Here is a 19,266-nt window from a genome sequence, read left to right as displayed (position 1 = left end):
ACCAACATTCGAACTATAGGGGTCCCAGAAGAAGAAGAGAAAAAGAAAGGGACTGAGAAAATATTTGAAGAGATTATAGCTGAAAACTTCCCTAATATGGGAAGGGAAATAGTCATCAAGTCCAGGAAGCGCAGAGAGTCCCATACAGGATAAATCCAAGGAGAAACATGCCAAGACACATATTAATCAAACTATCAAAAGTTAAATACAAAGAAGAAATATTAAAAGCATCAAGGGAATAGCAACAAATAATATACAATGGAATCCCCATAAGGTTAACAGCTGATCTTTCAGCAGAAACTCTCCAAACCAGGAGGGATTGGCAGGACATATTTAAAGTGATGAAAGGGAAAAACCTACAACAAAGACTACTCTACCCAGCAAGGATCTCATTCAGATGTGACAGAGAAATTAAAAGCTTTACAGACAAGCAAAAGCTAAGAGAATTCAGCACCACCAAACCAGCTTTACAACAAATGCTAAAAGAAGTTCTCGAGGCAGGAAACACAAGAGAAGGGAAAAACTTAAAATTACAAACCTAAAACAATTAACAAAATGGTAATAGGAACATACATATCGATAACTACCTTAAATGTAAGTGGATTAAATGCTCCAACCAAAAGACATAGCCTGGCTGAATGGATACAAAAACAAGACCCATATATGTGCTGTCTACAAGAGACCCACTTCAGACCTAGGGACACGTACAGACTGAAAGTGAGGGGATGGAAAAAGATACTCCATGCAAATGGAAATCAAAAGAAAGCTGGAGTAGCAATTCTCATATCAGACAAAATAGACTTTAAAATAAAGACTATTACAAGAGACAAAGAAGAACACTACGTAACGATCAACAGATCAATCCAAGAAGAAGATATAACAATTGTAAGTATTTATGCACCCAACCTAGGAGCACCTCAATACATAAGGCAAATCCTAACAGCCATAAAAGGGGAAATCGACAGTAACAAAATCATAGTAGGGGACTTTAACACCCCACTTTCACCAATGGACAGATCATCTAAAATGACAATAAATAAGAAAACACAAGCTTTAAATGATACATTAAAAAGATGGACTAAATTGATATTTATAGGACATTCCATCTAAAAACAACAGAATACACTTCTCAAGTGCTCATGGAACATTCTCCAGGATAGATCGAATCTTGGGTCACAAATCAAGCATCGGTAAATTTAAGAAAATTGAAATCTTATCAAGTATCTTTTCCGACCACAATGCTCTAAGACTACATATCAATTACAGGAAAAAATCTGTGAAAAATATAAGCGCATAGAGGCTAAACAATACACTACTAAATAACCAAGGATCACTGAAAAAACCAAAGAGGAAATCAAAAAATACCTAGAAACAAATGACAATGAAAACACAACAACCGAAAACCTGTGGGATGCAGCCAAAGCAGTTCTGAGAGGGAAGTTTATAGCAATACAATCCTGCCTCAAAAAACAAGACACATCTCAAACAACCTAACCTTACACCTAAAGCAATTAGAAACAGAAGAGCAAAGAAACCCCAAAGTTAGCAGAAGGAAATAAATCATAAAGATCAGATCAGAAATGAATGAAAAAGAAATGAAGAAAACAGTAGCAAAGATCAATAAAACTAAAACCTGGTTCTTTGAGAAGATAAACAAAATTGATAAACCGTTAGACAGACTCATCAAGAAAAAAAGGGAGAAGACTCAAGTCAATAGAATTAGAAATGAAAAAGGAGAAGTAACAACTGACACTGCAGAAATACAAAGGATCATGAGAGATTACTGCAAGCAACTGTATGCCAATAAAATGGACAACCTGGAAGAAATGGACAAATTCTTTAGAAAGCACAACCTTCTGAGACTAAACCAGGAAGAAATAGAAAATACGGGGTCTTCCCTGGTGGCACAGTGGTTGAGAATCTGCCTGCCAATGCAGGGGACACGGGTTTGAGCCCTGGTCTGAGAAGATCCCACATGCCGCGGAGCATCTAGGCCCGTGAGCCACAACTACTGAGCCTGTGCGTCTGGAGCCTGTGCCCTGCAACAAGAGAGGCCACGACAGTGAAAGGCCTGTGCACTGTGATGAAGAGTGGCCGCTGCTTGCCACAACTAGAGAAAGCCCTTGCACGGAAACGAAGACCCAACACAGCCAAAATAAATAAATAAATGAATGAATGAATGAATGAATGAATGAATGTTTCTTTAAATATATATATATATATGAACAGGACAAACACAAGCACTGAAATTGAAAATGTGATTAAAAATCTTCCAGCAGACAAAAGCCCAGGACCAGATAGGTTCACAGTCGAATTCTATCAAACATTTAGAGAAGAGCTAACACCTGTCCGCAAACTCTTCCAAAATATTGCAGAGGGAGGAGCACTCCCAAACTCATTCTACGAGGCCACCATCACCTTGATACCAAAACCAGACAAAGATGTCACAAAGCAAACTACAGGCCAGTATCACTGATGAGCATCGATACAAAAATCCTCAACAAAATACTAGCAAACAGAATCCAACAGCACATTAAAAGGATCATACACTTTGATCAAGTGGGGTTCATTCCAGGAATGCAAGGATTCTTCAATATATGCAAATCAATCAATGTGATACACCATATAAACAAATTGAAGGAGAAAAACCATATGATCATCTCAATAGATGCAGAGAAAGCTTTTGACAAAATTCAACACCCATTTATGATAAAAAACCCTCCAGAAAGTCGGCATAGAGGGAACTTTCCTCAACATAATAAAGGTCATATATGACAAACCCACAGCCAACATCGTTCTCAATGGTGAAAAACTGAAACCGTTTTCTCTAAGATCAGGAACAAGACAAGGTTGTCCACTCTCACAACTATTATTCAACATAGTTTTGGAAGTTTTAGCCACAGCAGTCAAAGAAGAAAAAGAAATAAAAGGAATCCAAGTTGGAAAAGAAGAAGTAAAGCTGTCACTGTTTGCAGATGACATGTTACTATACATAGAGAATCCTAAAGATGCTACCAGCAAACTACTAGAGCTAATCAATGAATCTGGTAAAGTAGCAGGATACAAAATTAATGCATAGAAATCTCCTGCATCCCTATACACTAATGATGAAAAATCTGAAAGAGAAATTAAGGAAACACTCCCATTTACCACTGCAACAAAAAGAATAAAATACCTAGGAATAAACCTACCTAGGGAGACAGAAGACCTGTATGCAGAAAACTATAAGACACTGATGAAAGAAGTTAAACATGATACAGACAGATGGAGAGATATACAATGTTCTTGGATTGGAAGAATCAACATCGTGAAAATGACTCTACTACCCAAGGCAATCTACAGATTCATTGCAATCCCTATCAAACTACCAAGGGCATTTTTCACAGAACCAGAACAAAAAATTTCATAATTTGTGTAGAAACACAAAAGACCCTGAATAGCCAAAGCAATCTTGAGAAAGAAAAACGGAGCTGGAGGAATCAGGCTCCCTGACTTCAGACTATACTACAAAGGTACAGTAATCAAGACAGTGTGGTACTGGCACAAAAACAGAAATATAGATCAATGGAACCGGATGGAAAGCCCAGAGATAAACCCATGCACATACGGTCACCTTATTTTTGATAAAGGAGGCAAGAACATACAATGGAGAAAAGACAGCCTCTTCAATAAGTGGTGCTGGGAAAACTTGACCAGCTACATGTAAAAGAATGAAATTAGAATGCTCCCTAACACCATATACAAAAATAAACTCAAAATGGATTAAGACCTAAGTGTAAGTCCAGAGACTATAAAACTCTTAGAAGAAAACATAGGCAGAACACTCTATGACATAAATCACAGCAAGATCCTTTTTGACCCACCTCCTAGACAAATGGAAATTAAAACAAAAATGAACAAATTGGACCTAATGAAACTTGAAAGCTTTTGCACAGCAAAGGAAACCATAAACAAGATGTAAAGACAACCCTCAGAATGGGAAAAAATATTTTCAAATGAAGCAACTGATAAAAGATTAATCTCCAAAATTTACAGGCAGCTCATGCAGCTCAATATCAAAAAAACAAACAACCCAATCCAAAAATGGGCAGAAGACCTGTTACAGACATTTCTCCAAAGAAGATACACCGATTGTCAACAAACACATGATAGGATGCTCAACATCACTAATCATTAGAGAAATGCAAATCAAAACTACAATGAGGTATCACCTCACACCAGTCAGGATGGCCATCATCAGAAAATCTACAAGCAATAAATGCTGGAGAGTGTGTGGCGAAAAGGGAACCCTACTGCACTGTTGGTAGGAATGTAAATTGATACAGCCACTATGGAGAACAGTATGGAGGTTCCTTAGAAAACTAAAAATAGAACTACCATATTACCCAGCAATCCCATTGCTGGGCATATACCCTGAGAAAACCATAATTGAAAGAGTCATGTACCACAGTGTTCATTGCTGCTCTATTTACAATAACCAGGACATGGAAGCAACCTAAGTGTCCATTGACAGATGAATAGATAAAGAAGATGTGGCACATATATACAATGGGATATTACTAAGCCATAAAAAGAAATGAAATTGAGTTATTTGTAGTGAGGTGGATGGACCTAGAGTCTGTTATACAGAGTGAAGTAAGTCAGAAAGAGAAAAACAAATACTGTATGCGAACACATCTGTATGGAATCTTAAAAAAAATGTTTCTGAAGAACCTAGGGGCAGGAGAGGAATAAAGACACAGACATTGAGGATGGACTTGAGGACATGGGGAAGGGGAAGCGTAAGCTGGGACAAAGTGAGAGAGTGGCATGGACATATTCACTACCAATTGTAAAATAGATAGCTAGTGGAAAGCAGCCACGTAGCACAAGGGAGATCAGCTCGGTGCTTTGTGACCACCTGGAGGGGTGAGATAGGGAGGGTGGGAGGGAGAAGCAAGAGAGAGGAGATATGGGGATATATGTATATGTATAGGTGATTCATTTTGTTATAAAGCAGAAACTAACACCATTGTAAAGTAATTATACTCCAATAAAGATGTTAAACATTCAAACTGGTTTTTTTTCCTTTTATCCAGTAAGTCCAATTTTGGGAACTCACATTAAAGGATTAATCCTAGCTATGAAAAATAAATGTTGCACCAAAAGATTCATTTTAGTATTGCGAAAAATTGGGAACAACTTAAATTTCACTTATTTAAGGAATATTCAAGTAAAGTGATAAAAATGCTACATGAAATATAAAGCTATTAAAATGTATATAACTGTATTATGGACAGGTTTTTATTATACAAGAGTGAAAAAATGTAAATTGTATAGTATGATTGAAACAATTTTAATAAAAATCTCCATCTAGGAAAAGAACTTGAAGGAAATATCACAAGGTAAGAGTATTTAAGAGATGGGAATATGGGAGATTTTTCTTGCTTTCTTCCAACTTTTTAGTATTTTCCACGTTTTCTATAATGAGCAAGTACTCCTTTAAAATGAGAAAGCAATAACTGTTTAAAAAAAATGATGCCATCCTTTTTAATATTTTATTTTTTAAGTAGAAGAATGTTGCTCATCACTCCTTTTGGTTTACTTCTGAAAAATATGAGGCTAAATATTTTGTTACTTAATTTTTATATTTCTGTATGCTCTTGCTGCTTATAGCAGGTGTAGTGTTTCTTCAGAATCACTTTCCTGATTTATCTCAGTGGATTTTAAATCTGCGTTGTGCACTGTCAACGACTTCATCTTTTCTAACGTTACTTTGTTAGGATTAGCAGAGTGTCCAGTTTAGACTCGATGGCCTTGGCCTTGTCACGTAATCACTCCTCGCACGTTTTTATAACAGAATTTATTTTTCTGTTTTTGTAGCCTTTACCCATTAATGAAGCTAATGGAAAAATACTTTCCTATAATGTATCATGTTCGTCAGACGAGGAAACACAGTCCCTTTCTGAAATTCCTGATCCTCAACATAAGGCAGAAATACAACTTGATAAAAGTGACTACATCATCAGTGTGGTGGCAAAAAATTCTGTGGGCTCGTCACCACCTTCTAAAATAGCTAGTATGGAAATTCCAAATGGTGAGTACTTAAGATAAAAGTAGTATATAAGAACAAGAAATGAAGGTGCAACATTTGGAAGGTGTTACTTGCTCTCCTGAATGTCAGCTTTCTTCTCATATACCCTGCTGCTGCTGCTATGTAAGGAGGAACAGGCAGATTAATGTCACGTATTGATGTGGAGAGGCAGCAGTCATTAGTATGGACTTGAAGCATCTACACGGATGGATAAAACATGACTAAACCCAGCGACTTGAACACGTAATGTTGTAGAGCTATGGTAGTGGATGTTACTCTTAGAAATGTCTTAACAGTTTAGTCAGATACCCTTTTCACATAGCTCCCCAAGACCATGACAGTTGATACTTACGTCAGCTGGGCTATTTTCAAACTGTCAGGCAGGAACAACTACTCATTTTAAATGGCAGCTCTGTTGATAAGGCATTCTTTATTAATAGGAATCCTTTATTGATCAGAAATTCTTCTTAAAGTCTAAATTAGATCTTCAGTGTAAGCTTTAAGAAAACAACTGCAGTGTAATCTTAAAATTCCTTAGTGCCCCCCCTGTAAATTTGATGGATTACCAGTGACTAGTCCATTCCTCCTTAGCTGCCTTGACAGCTTTTTGAGTCACAAGTTTTCAGTGGCCACTCCTGCCTCTTCTCCTAGTTAACTCCTCTTCTGAGTCATTCCCTGGTCCCCCTTGCTATCCCACCCTAATATGGGAGCACCTTTCTATGACTACCCACTCGGAGAGGCAGAAAAATTGGTCCAGTTTGGGTCCTAAGTATCTTCCCAGTTCTTGCTTGAGGTAGTGTCTTACTGCTTGTTATGTAACTGGTTCTTCATTTCAGTCAGTTGTGGGCACATCAGAAGGAAGGAATTGGGGACACACCGTACATTCTGAGACACACAATATCGTCCAGAGCCCAGGTATCAGTGCATACCGGAGAAGAGAGGTCTGCAGGTAGTGGTATGGAGTCAAAAGAAAGAAAAGGGAGAGAGATGTGAACGCCCATAGCAAGATAACCTGCTGATTTAAATTAGGTATTTAATGGCTCTCGCTATGTTATCTTTTAATTCAAGAACTATGTTCCTACCTTTTCTGTGTGTCCATCAGGACACAGTAATTTACAGAACTAACAACGGTCTGGCTATCAGCTTTCAGACAGTTACTACAGCTCAGAACAAATCATTGTTCCTTGAGGATTTCCCGAGTCAGAGGCCTTGCGGCCTCAGCGCAGGTTACCTTGTGGATTTTTAGTCACATTGAGTCAAGAAGCTGTCATATCCAAAGTCTTCTGTATTCCCAGCCAAGTTGTTGTCTTGTGTCCAGTAGTAGTTGCTTATGAATGCAAATTTTGTTCAAAAAACCTTTCCATGGCTTTTTACTGAACCCTTAAATATACATCAGTTAGAGAAATTACTTCTTTCCCCTATTTCTTGGAAAATTTCCCTCTCCCTTTGGCCACGCTGCCCTAACCCATGCTAATTCCTCACCCCCAGCCTTGGGCCTCCCTTATTGCCTAGGCTGAGATCTGGCAGGATGAGGAAGCCAAACCTCAGCACGGCCCCCTTCTGCCAGCCTCTGCACCTCACCCATCCGTGCTCGCGGATGCTTTCCCCTCTCTTCCCACACCGACCATCCCATCCCACCCCACCCCACAGCATTTCATCACTGTCCTGTCTCCACAATGCCTTCAGCCCACCCATGGGGGTAGCAGTCTCCCTTGAAAGGAAGAGAGGGGCTGGCCCACCCACTCATTCACTGCATGTCATCGTGCTCCTGCTTTGCATGGCCTGTGCTCAGGACTGGAGTTGCAGGCACAAGCCCCCGTCTGCCCTCGTGGAGCTCACACCCACAGTGGACGAGGAGACGGGGGATTCTGACACCCACGCATGTTCTTCACCAGCCTCCCGCCTGCCTCTCCCCCCGCCCCCGAGCTGCCATGCCACCCTCTAGTGCCTGTATTCCCCCTGCCCCATCCTTCATGGCTCTTGATCCTCGGGTCCCGGCTCAGTTATGTCACTGCCTGATCCTAGGTGCTTTTTCATTGTTTTTTTTTTTTTTTCCAGCTGCTGAGTTAATATATATGCACAGGTAATTGCCATCGTTAAAACGAAAACAACAGAGCAGCACTTCTAACTTTGCTAAAGGTTTATCTAGTTTAGCACTATTTTGCAATGTCTGCACGGTGAAGTGATTTTTATAACTCTTGCCCATTTTCATGAGATTTACCTTAAAACATTATTTTTAACACTGGTAAAATATCCTTCTTTCTTGAAGATGATCTCAAAATAGAGCAGGCTGTTGGAATGGGAAATGGGATTCTGCTCACTTGGAATTATGACCCCAACGTGACTTGTGACTATGTAATTAAATGGTGTAACTCATCTCGGTCTGAACCCTGCCTCATGGACTGGAAAAAAGTCCCTTCAAACAGCACTGAAACTGTAATAGAATCTGGTGAGTGTCTCGCAATTAAAGTTCTTTAAAGATAATTTTTAAATTTACTTTTTATTGGGGTAATGTTGGTTTATAACATTATGTAAGTTTCATGTGTTCACCATTATGTTTCTACTTCCGTATACACTACAGCATGCTCCCCACCAAAAAAAATATTTTTAAAAAGAGCAACATACGGAGTGACTGGTTGCAATGCAGTGACTGTTCCCCTCACCACTGGGCTGGGTGTGGATTGGTTTAACTTTTCTGGAAGGCAGTTTGTGGCAGTATGTGTGCGAAACGACTCATAGGCTTTGATCTAGTCATTACTGGTCTAGGAGTTTATTCTAAGAAATAATCCGAGGGCAGCACAGATTTACACCTGAGTGTTCAACACAGCATTATTTATAATTGTAATGACGTCACTCACCATCCTTTTGCCCTTGTTTGCCCAGGGCCCAGGTTACTGAGCACAAAGGACTTGCAGCCGTTCCCATGTACCCTGATGTAGGGTGTGCGGGGGGGGGGGCACGGGCGTGGCAGGGAAGGGGCAGCTCCCAGTGCCTGACTGCTCAGGAGCCGCGAGCCCCGCACGGTGGGCTGCCCTTGAGATGACGCAACCAGGAGGGGTATGTGGTAACCTACGGGCTGAACCAGCCTTGACCTTTGGAATTCTGGCCCTCTCTCCACCATCACTGTTCCTTCTGAGTAACTGGTGAGAGTGGATTGTGCCTTTACCTGTGGAAATTCTGGAACCAGTTGGTAGTGAAGCTTCTTGACGTCATTCCCGCTCTCGGTTCTCCCTCATGTTAGTGAAGTTCAGGCGAGCAAGCGGCTGCTGATCCCGTCCCTCCAGAGAACACGTTCCGCTCGTCTACTTTGCTCACTGTCAGATGGTGAGGATGAGTCCCAGTCATTGGATTCCTACGTGTGGCTTCAGATTATTTTCCAGTTCTACTTGGAATAGAGCCAAACTCCTTCACGTGAATAACTAGCCAATGACTTGATGGTCGCCTTTATCCTTTTTACAACTGACGTCACTAACCAGCAACATGTGTAGCTGCCTGAGCCTTACACAGTTGTAGTGTACTCTGTATAAATTCTGAGCCCTCTTCCCTCCTTTCTCACCTGGGCTTTGAGAATAATGAGAATGGACTGGGGCCGGGTGGAGTGATGTGAAGAGGCGTCTCTTTAGATGGAATATCTGGGATGTGCGTTTAAGCTGAGACCTGTAGGATGAAAAGGAGCACTTTTGATGCTGAGGCAGGTGAACAAAGGCCCTGTAGTGGCTCAGAAGACAAAGGCTCCGAGAAGTTGGGTAACTTGCCCAAGGTCACGAAACTAGTATGTGATCACACCAGGATTTAACTTTAAAGCAATTCAGAGCTTTAAGTGGCTGGGGATTTTGTCTCTTATTTGTTGCTGCTATGCAGGGTGTGGCCAAACCCTGCACGTTTCCTGTTCCTTTCTTATTCAGTCACCCACTCTTTCAACTATCCTCTCTCTTTTATGATCTCAAAACACATTCCTGATGCTCTAACCCCTCAGGCTTTTTCTTTTTCAGGCGGAAGAACCTTATAGAATACTGGTATGCATAACCATAATATAAAGCTAGGTACAGATTTACTAACATACATGTGGTGTAAAATCAGAACCTCAAGTATACTTGTCCCCCCCAGAAAAAGTTGCAGAGTGATTTTAGAGGTAACCATCTCACTTTTGAGCCTGAAGACCACTGGTGTTCTGATTCCGAGAGCAAGTGCTTTAACCACACTAGAATAATTGTATTCCACAAATTAAATGCAATCCCATAGGCTGCCATTTTTCCCCCAGGCAGTGTCTTTTTCCTTGATCACTGCAGGTGAGCTACTAAGTACCCTTCAAGGCTCACTTCCTGGTGGCTTTTTCTGATCTTCTTAGGCTCACTTGGTCCCTCACTGAAGGGGCCACAGGCTCTGTGATAGACCCCTCTAGTCTAACACAGGGTCTTATGCTTACCCCTCCTCATCTGTCCTGCCACCTCTCTGCCAACTGCTCCAGGTCAGGGGCCTTGTTACATATCCACCTCTGTGGTCCTAACACTTACACGTTGCATTGTATCGAGGAGGCATTTAAAAGTGATTAACTTGGATCGAAGTTATGGTGCTTCTCTTGTATGTCTTGTGGAGTTAACTCAAGGGCACTAAATGCTGATGCTGTAAAGAGGAATAGACTCTATGGCCCATTTCCTTTAACACTGAAGTGTCCAAGTAGAGTGGACATTTTAGTATCTGCTTCTTGGAACAAGGGAAGAGCAGTGGGTTCTTTCCAACCCACAAATAACACTAGTTAGTGAAGGGCTTTTTCCGAGGCATGACATGGGCCTGGGATTGGTTAGAAAACTGACCTTAGACCAAATCTGGGAAGAAGTTGTCATTGCTTAATTTGAAGGAACAAAATGAAAGCCTTGATTACCACTTTTTCCCTTCAAGGTAATGTCGTTATAATACTAACCTTTTCATTACAACAGAAGTGAGTTTAATTTTTGCTGAGTCAGTTTTCACTCTGAATATTTACCAATTTTGAAAATGTGGATTTTCTGTAACCTTTTTAAAATTAGTTTTAGAAATTTCAAAGTGAGTTATTATAAATTTTATATTTCTAAAATAGATATTTTTAGTAATATGTACTTAGGAACGTTTACTGGTTGTGTTCATCTTATAGATCAGTTTCGACCAGGTGTAAGATACAATTTTTTCGTGTATGGGTGCAGAAATCAAGGATATCAATTACTACGTTCTATAATTGGATATGTAGAAGAATTGGGTAAGTTAAATGGGTAAGTTTTCTTAGAGTTCAAGGTAATATGAGAAACTATAAAACAACATCAGTTTTAAGATTGAATTCTAAAAATAGATTGAATTGAGATGTTTATTAGTTCAAGGAAGAAAAATAATTTGTATGATAACTGTAAAATTATTTATAATTACTTTTCATTTGTTTAATGTTTATGTTTCATAATTTTACTGTTGTCATTAAGAAAATTAAATCTTAATTTGGATGTCAAAAATACTAATTTACACTTATACAAAGTTTTAAGACTATTAACTTATTCAAGACTATCAGTAAAGAGGGGAAATATTAGTAAAGCCTATTCTAGTAGCCATTTAAAAATTTTGCATAGGTTACCTCCCTAGATATGTTTTATGTCTGAAAGTTGTAAGTTCTGCCTTTGTATCTTCACAGCAAAAGTGCTTGTGATAATATCTGTGAAAGTTTATGATTAAATAAAGTTCTAATTACAAGTTTAGCTATTTTTGAGGCTAGAAATCTCATTAAACCTTAATGTCTTGCTCTGTATTAGTAAACCCTCCTTTAGCTATTGACTTTTTTCCTTTTACAGCTCCAACTGTTGCACCAAATTTTACTGTTGAGGATACGTCTGCAGATTCGATATTAGTGAAATGGGAAGAAATTCCTGTGGAAGAGCTTAGAGGCTTTTTAAGAGGGTATTTATTTTACTTTGAAAAAGGAGAGAGAGACACATCTAAGATGAGGGTTTTGGAATCGGGTAAGTAAATTACTAGAATAAGTATACTGTTTCTTAGAAGTTCTTTATTAACTACAAAAAAAAAAAGAGGAGGAAAGAAAAAAAAGAAGTAAAGAAGCTACTGAGTAGTTTATACAGATTTCCAGAACGCTCTGAAAAATAAGGAAGTGAAAATGCAGTCATTTGATGAATATGAGATTTTTAAGATTTTATTATGTGATCAATGGCATGTAGTCTTTCAGAAATCATTTAAATCATTTATTCTGAGGCCTTTGATCATGAGCCCTACAGGACAGAGAGTATCTCTTTCTAATCTTGCATGATCCATAACATAGCATTTTATGAAGGTTATTTTTAAAAAAAAAAAAAAAAGGTCTGGGCTTCCCTGGTGGCACAGTGGTTGAGAGTCCGCCTGCTGATGCAGGGGATACGGGTTCATGCCCTGGTCCGGGAAGATCCCACATGCCACGGACCGGCTGGGCCCGTGAGCCATGACCACTGAGCCTGCGCATCCGGAGCCCGTGCTCCGCAACGGGAGAGGCCACGACAGTGAGAGGCCCGCGTACCGCAAAAAAAAAAAAAAAAAAAAAAATAGGTCTTCCTGTACTTACACTAATGGAAGAGAAAACTCAGGAACCTAAAGAATGGCTTCAGAGTCTCCTTTTAGCTGACAAAGAGCCATCCACACAGTTAGCCACAACCTTAATGAGCTAGGAAACTTAATTGACTTGATTGGGGATGTGTGTATCTATTAAATCTTAAAAAGTACAGTTAGTCCTTGACAAGTGGTAAGTGTATGTCCACAGACCTTTGAGAATCCTCAAATTTACAAATACAGAAATGTTTGTGCAGACTTTGGGCTTTAAACCCTAAATTACATTTCTGTTGGAAGCCAGATGCTTTTTATTCATGGCTGAACAACACAAACGTATCATCTCTTCAATTTGAGAGCTTTTATTTTCCTTAATGACCTTTCCTTGGAAAGAAACCATTTTAATTATAATATTTTATGCCTGAGAAGTAGAGAACAACAACGCCATGGGGAGATGCTGACCAACTGGGCATTAGCTTAGTCACGTCCCGAGAGCAGCTGCGTAAACATGAGCCTCCCACAGACCACTAAGTTCTGCATTTCCTGAACCTTCAAAGTTGAGGGAAACCCTAAATATCAGATTCTGCAAACATCCAGACTCCAGTGTAATTTCCCTCAGGTGCTCAGAAAGTTTACACTTGAACCAGTTAAAATTCTAACATGTAGACTTCTAGTTAGGGCGGATTGGTCACTAAAGTTAGAGCAAAGTAGAGAAAAAAACAACAACAATGCATAAAGCCACAAAGACACAGAGAACTGGAGAGGCACAAAAGAGGATTTGGAAACACTGGGTGTGGAAGTGGGCCGAGTGACCTAGAGGAGTGGAGGGCGGGGCAGTCTAGGTGGACAGTTGGGCATCAGTGAGAAGTAACTTGGTTCATCCTGCAGCACCAGAAGTGGAGGCCAAGGGTTAGGATGAATCTGGGCTGGACAGCGGGAGTTGATTGTAAGTCTGTAAGGAGCAGGTAGAACCCCCAAGTCCTACACCAGCTTCATGTAGCTCACGTGAGTGCTGTCTCTCCTGCATGAGAACAAGAGGTTTATCCTGGACCAGAGAGCTTCCAGACAAGGGACACTGTAGCAAACCGTGGGACTCTCCCTCTTCCTCCTTCCCACCTGCTTAATAGGACATCTTCAGCTAGGCCTGTTTTCTGGGCAGGACATGAGAGGATTAGAGTAAGTGGTTCCTGAGGAAAGACATAAAAGATGCTGATATTTGGGAGATTATCCCAGTGAAAAGCCAGGAACCCACCTGGTCATTCCTCATCCATGATATAAGTGAAGCCCACCCCCCAGTAAACCCCACCTGTGTACACCAGGCTTCCAGTGAGCCTTTTAGTGGCTCACTCTCGAACATGACGAGCAGCCAGGGATAACCAGATGATTGAGAAAGCTTCTAACCTGAAAGACAGACACCAGGAGAAACCAGAGGAAATGGACGCAATGTGGGAAAACAGAAATTTAAAACAAAACTATGCTTGGATAGTTGACGTATACTGTATTTATTGAAAAGACATGATGTTATAAAAAGGAACAAACAGAAGACAGTTAAGAATTCCTCAGAATTAAAAATGTGATCAATGAAATTTTTAAGGAATTAAATACAAGTGGAGAAATTAAATGAAAAATGGGGAAATTCTTCTGAAAACGAGACAAAGGCAAAGGAGAAGGCTTGGAGGTTAAATATTAGAAAGTTGGAGTTTGAGTCAAAGACCTGCACTGTCCTCCTTTATAAGAGTTCTGTTAAGAGAGAAGAGTGGAATGGAGAGAAGGAAATTATCAAAGTAATAGCACAAGAAAAACATTTCCCAAAACTGGAAGACCTCAGTATATACAGTGAAAGGTGCCATTAAACACACAGTAAAATAAATAGAGAAAAAGATCTATGCTGAAGTATGTCACCCTGAATTTTCAGAGCACCTGATATATAAAGAAAAAATCCTAGAAACAGAAAAGCATCTCTTGTGCAAGGATCAAGAATAAGAATGGTAGCAGGCCTCTCAACAGTGTACCAGATATTAGAAGATATCACAGCTACATCTTCAAAATACTGAGTGAGAATTATTTTCAACCTAAAATTCTGTACTCAGCCAATCTATCTACAGATACAGTAGTATCTGTACTACTATCTATGAGTGTAGAATGAAGACATTTGTAGACATGGAAGGCTGCACATTATTACTTCCCCCATGTATCCCTTCTCCAGAAGCTCCTAGAAGAGCGTGTGTCAATACGAGGAAATAGTGGGGCAGGGAGTTCTAGGATGAGAGCACCTAGAAGACTTGCAGTCCAGAGCAGACGCCCCAGGAAGCAGCCTGGGGGGAGTGGGCAGCAGCTGGGGGAAGCAGCGGCCCTGGGATGCTGTTGTTTTGGACCACATGGAAACTTGTATGGAATATTCATTGGAGGGTGTTGGACGAATCAGTAATTGGTACATTAAGCAAATAAGGAAGAAAAGCAGTTATAACAACAGAAAAATAAGAAAGGAAATATGATCATATCAAGCAGTTTGTCTTAGTAGTCATTTGTATTTATATGATCATTACAATGTGAACACTGAAGTTACCAAATTTTTTGATGTTTCTCTATGAATGATGTGGGCTCGAGGGGAGAAGGGGTAGTGGTTGTGTGTTAGAACTAATGTCTAATATTTAAAAATCAAGCACTGCCAACTTAAGTTTATTTCAAGATATGGAAGTCAGTACCCAAAGAGACCGGTAACTTGATTTTGAAGTGATTGTTCCTGGTGGGGAAAGATGCTGGCAGGGAACTGCTACTTTTTGTTTTTAGCCATATAATACGATTTAGTTTTAAGCTATTAAACTGCATTCTTTTGGTTAAAATTTAAAAAATAATTTAATAATGTAAACAATTCTCCACATTTCCTTTCAAAATGGTTCAAGGGCGTCCTCTCTAATCTCTCATTTGAGAACTCAGATGCACTGCCTCGTTTCCTGCGTGGTTTGGAGCGATCTCTGTTGACTTATGATCTTGCTTCCTTGAGTTTCTCACTTGACTCACAGGCACAATCAGCCGGAGTGACAGTGTCGCTGCCCCCGTGGGTTTTGGTTGTGGTGGGTTTTCATGCTCTTAGTAAAAGAAAAAGAAGAGACTTTTATTGATTGCCTGCTATAGGCCAGGTATTATTCTAGAGAATGTGCACAAAAACTTCACAGAGCCCTGAGAGCTAAGTCATGATATTCTATTTCATAGTTAGAGAAACTCAGGTTCAGAGGCGTTTAAATAATAGGTACAGATAATATAGCTACTACCTGGCCGAGGTAGTACTTGAACATGGCTCTGGCTGGGCGACCAGCATTCAGACTCATTTAAAAAGGATGTGAATGTGACAGGTTTGAGTAACCATGTGATGAAAATGGTATAGAGATCAGTAATACTCTTCTTCACTTTAAAAATAGGTCGTTCTGACATAAAGGTTAAGAATATTACCGACATATCCCAGAAGACACTGAGAATTGCTGATCTTCAAGGTAAAACAAGTTACCATCTGGTCTTGCGAGCCTATACAAATGGAGGAATGGGGCCAGAGAAGAGCATGTTTGTGGTGACAAAGGAAAATTGTGAGTTAAATGTTGTCATCGAGTTGCTTTCCGAACTTACGTGCGTTGTGTTTCTAGTGATTTTTGTTTATATAGGAACGCCCCTTTTTAAAATTTCACATTTTGTTACACTTTTATAGTGGGTGGAGGGCAGTAATGAAAGGCCATGAGATGACTTCATATTTATTCTTACCAGTTATTGCCTAATGCGTACTTAAGAAATTAATGAATTAAGGGTACCTCTGAAGTCTAGAGTTCTAAATTCATGTTGAACTTATATAACGGTCAACTGGTTTAAAATGTTTTTACCCGAAATATTCTGTGATTTTTGACATATCCAGGGAAGAGTGTAAGAAATAGCCTTAAGAAAAAGCATAAAGCACAGCACTCATAAATTTGAGATGGAAAGTAGAGAAGAGTGATGGACTTGACTAGCTTGTCAACAGCAAACAACCTTCATTTGATCACGGGCTTATTCTCTAGCCCTGGGCTGGAGTTCATATATGCCATTAAATAAAGGACCATGTGGAGATGGTTCTCAGCCGGGGGTGATTTTGCCTCCTAGGGGACAGTTGGCAGTGTCTGGTGACATTTTTGGTTGGTGCTACTGGTATCTGGTCATTAGAAGCCCAAGGATGCTGTTAATAAACTTCCTACAATGCATGTGACAGCCTCCTCCCTGCAAAGCACACAAGAAAGAAGTATCTGCCCTAAAATGTCAGTAGTGCCAAGGTAGAGAAACACTGCTCTGAAGAATTTAAGTGTTAGTATAAAAATTATTACAATACTTTTTAAGGTTATATTTTAATAGTTTTTCAGTTTCCCTGGAGCAGTTTGGATTTTTTCTTCAAATAATCTACTGACTTAAATATCTTATAATGCAAATTTATTCTCTAGTTCATACTAAAAATGTTGATTTTATATCTGCAATATTCTCTTTTCAGCTGTGGCGTTGATTATTGCCATTCTCATCCCCGTGGCAGTGGCTGTCATTGTCGGAGTGGTAACGAGTATCCTTTGCTATCGGAAACGAGAATGGTAATGATTTACTCTTGCTGTTTTGTTCTTAAGGGCATGATTATTTACTTTATGTGTTAAAAAATAAGTACAACTTTTTGGTGGAAACAAGGTAGTAAAAAATATTTGTATTGGTCAGAATTAATATTGGAATTAATATTAGGCAAGAACATGGCACATTATTTAAAGGTTTTAAAATTAACAAAGTAAAAGTGTAAAATTTTCCCTACTATATTTACTAATTAAAGTAATAGCAGTTGGACTAAAAAAATATTTATAGGCATAAATAGGTGAATAGCTATATGCAAGATTACATGTAGTTTAATGATTGAGGTATCACTTGTCCTGGTGACCTATTTAGAAAATCTGGTCATTTATTCAACAAATAAGAATGACCCCTCCCATGTGGAGGGGGACATAGTGGCAAACTAAATAGGAATGGCCATTAGAATTATAGGATAGTGGGGAGGATGGACGTGAAACCCGTAAGCATTTAATAAATATATGGGTACAGACTGTGAGCGGGTGCTAGGAAGGGCACGGGTGGCAAGAGGAGAATAGCGTGGAATCACGTCACAGGAGGTGGTCAGGCTTCCCTGTGGACGTTCCACTGCAGCAGGGTCCCAAAGGGGAAGGAGAGGGAGAGAATGCGCCAGGCAGAGAGAATGGATTCTGTGAGGGCCCAGAAACTGGAAAGAGCTTGATCTTCTGAAGGAAGTGAGAAGTGTGTGTCTGGGTGCAGCAGCCGAGGGAGTGGTGTGAGCTGAGTGAGGTGAGGTAGGGTAAGCGTGGGGCTCGGGAGAGAGCGTCTCGTGGCCAGCCGGCGGGAGCTGCCCTGGGCTGGGCTTGTGGCACCTGGCTATGTCCATGCATAGACTGTCCTCACTGGCCTTAAAAATGCCGTCATTCATGATAAAGAAGAGAATGTACTCTAGCAATCCTGGCTTATAAATCAAAATAGTAACAGTTTAGAACTGTAGAATACCCTGTTTGGTAACCATTTTCTCATTACCCAAAATCACATTTTAAAAACGATTTCAATACAAAAAAAAAAAGATACAGTTAGGAGATAGTTTAGAAGTTAGAGCATTTCGGACTTATATTAACAACACTTCTTTTTCCTGCAGGACTTTCAAATAATAAAGGTTTTTAACGGCTATACATGTGATAGGGCACTAAGCAAATTTCGTTCTTGTTTGTGTTTAGTTTTTGCTCCAGATCAATAGCCTTCCTTTTTCTGATAATCCAGAGCCTGTTTTGAGCAGTAGAGAACTACATAATGCAAACATGTTCCCAAGTAGTTGACTGCGCTGAATCCAGTCTGCAGTCTGCATATTTTGGTCGCGAGTGATGCCTGTATTTGACCTTTGACCTGATAGCACAATCACCACTTGAATTCTTTGCCTCCCATTTCCATAAGGTACAGAAGATACTGTAGCTCTAGGGATGGAAGTGCTGTTTCTGCTTTTCAGATAGGAACCTCTCAGTGCATTATATTCAAAGCTCTAGTGACTGACCGTGCTGAAAATGATCTTCCATTTTTATCTCAGATATTCATTAGAGTATTCATATGAAACGTCAAAATAAGCCTGATAAGTTATTAACTTATTTATTGTCTAATTGATAATCTGATCATTATTAAATGTACTTAATCATCTTTATTTAAAGGATTAAAGAAACCTTCTACCCTGATATTCCAAATCCAGAAAATTGTAAAGCTTTACAGTTTCAAAAGAGTGTCTGTGAGGTAATCCTTTATTTTCTTACGTTTACCTTTGAAGTACTGACTTCCTTTTTTTAGTTTTTTGTGAAAAGTTTTTAACATGTCAGTGTCATCCAGAGTAAAATATGTATTGAGAAAATAGCGGTGCTTGAACATCTGCTGAACTTCTAAAATTATGAATTTTAAATTGTTTGTACATGGTCTTTTTTTCACTACGATTAAGACCAAGGAAAATACTGATATGTGGAAAAGAAAGTAGCTTTGCTCTAGTATGCACTACAGAATAGTAGAGACACATTTTTATAAGCAGCTGTGAAAAACAATATAAAACAATGCTTCTTTTT

At 39.5% G+C, this 19,266-nt stretch overlaps 1 protein-coding gene across 2 annotated transcripts in view; it reads left to right on the top strand.

Annotated features, from left to right (window-relative positions):
* Positions 1–19,266, top strand: part of LIFR (LIF receptor subunit alpha) — a 90,272-nt gene that overhangs the window by 63,707 nt on the left and 7,299 nt on the right. For both annotated transcript variants that reach the window (XM_081231055.1, XM_081231056.1), the window contains 7 exons: positions 5,863–6,076; positions 8,343–8,522; positions 11,205–11,306; positions 11,884–12,051; positions 16,042–16,203; positions 17,127–17,220; positions 18,868–18,946. In XM_081231055.1, coding sequence (XP_081087181.1) covers positions 5,863–6,076; positions 8,343–8,522; positions 11,205–11,306; positions 11,884–12,051; positions 16,042–16,203; positions 17,127–17,220; positions 18,868–18,946 — 999 coding nt within the window. The remainder of the gene's footprint in view (positions 1–5,862; positions 6,077–8,342; positions 8,523–11,204; positions 11,307–11,883; positions 12,052–16,041; positions 16,204–17,126; positions 17,221–18,867; positions 18,947–19,266) is intronic.

Source organism: Mesoplodon bidens (assembly GCF_964165515.1).
Source record: "Mesoplodon bidens genome assembly, chromosome: 4".
In the NCBI taxonomy this organism is placed as follows: Eukaryota; Metazoa; Chordata; class Mammalia; order Artiodactyla; family Ziphiidae; genus Mesoplodon; species Mesoplodon bidens.
This window is presented reverse-complemented; position numbering and strand designations above follow the sequence as displayed.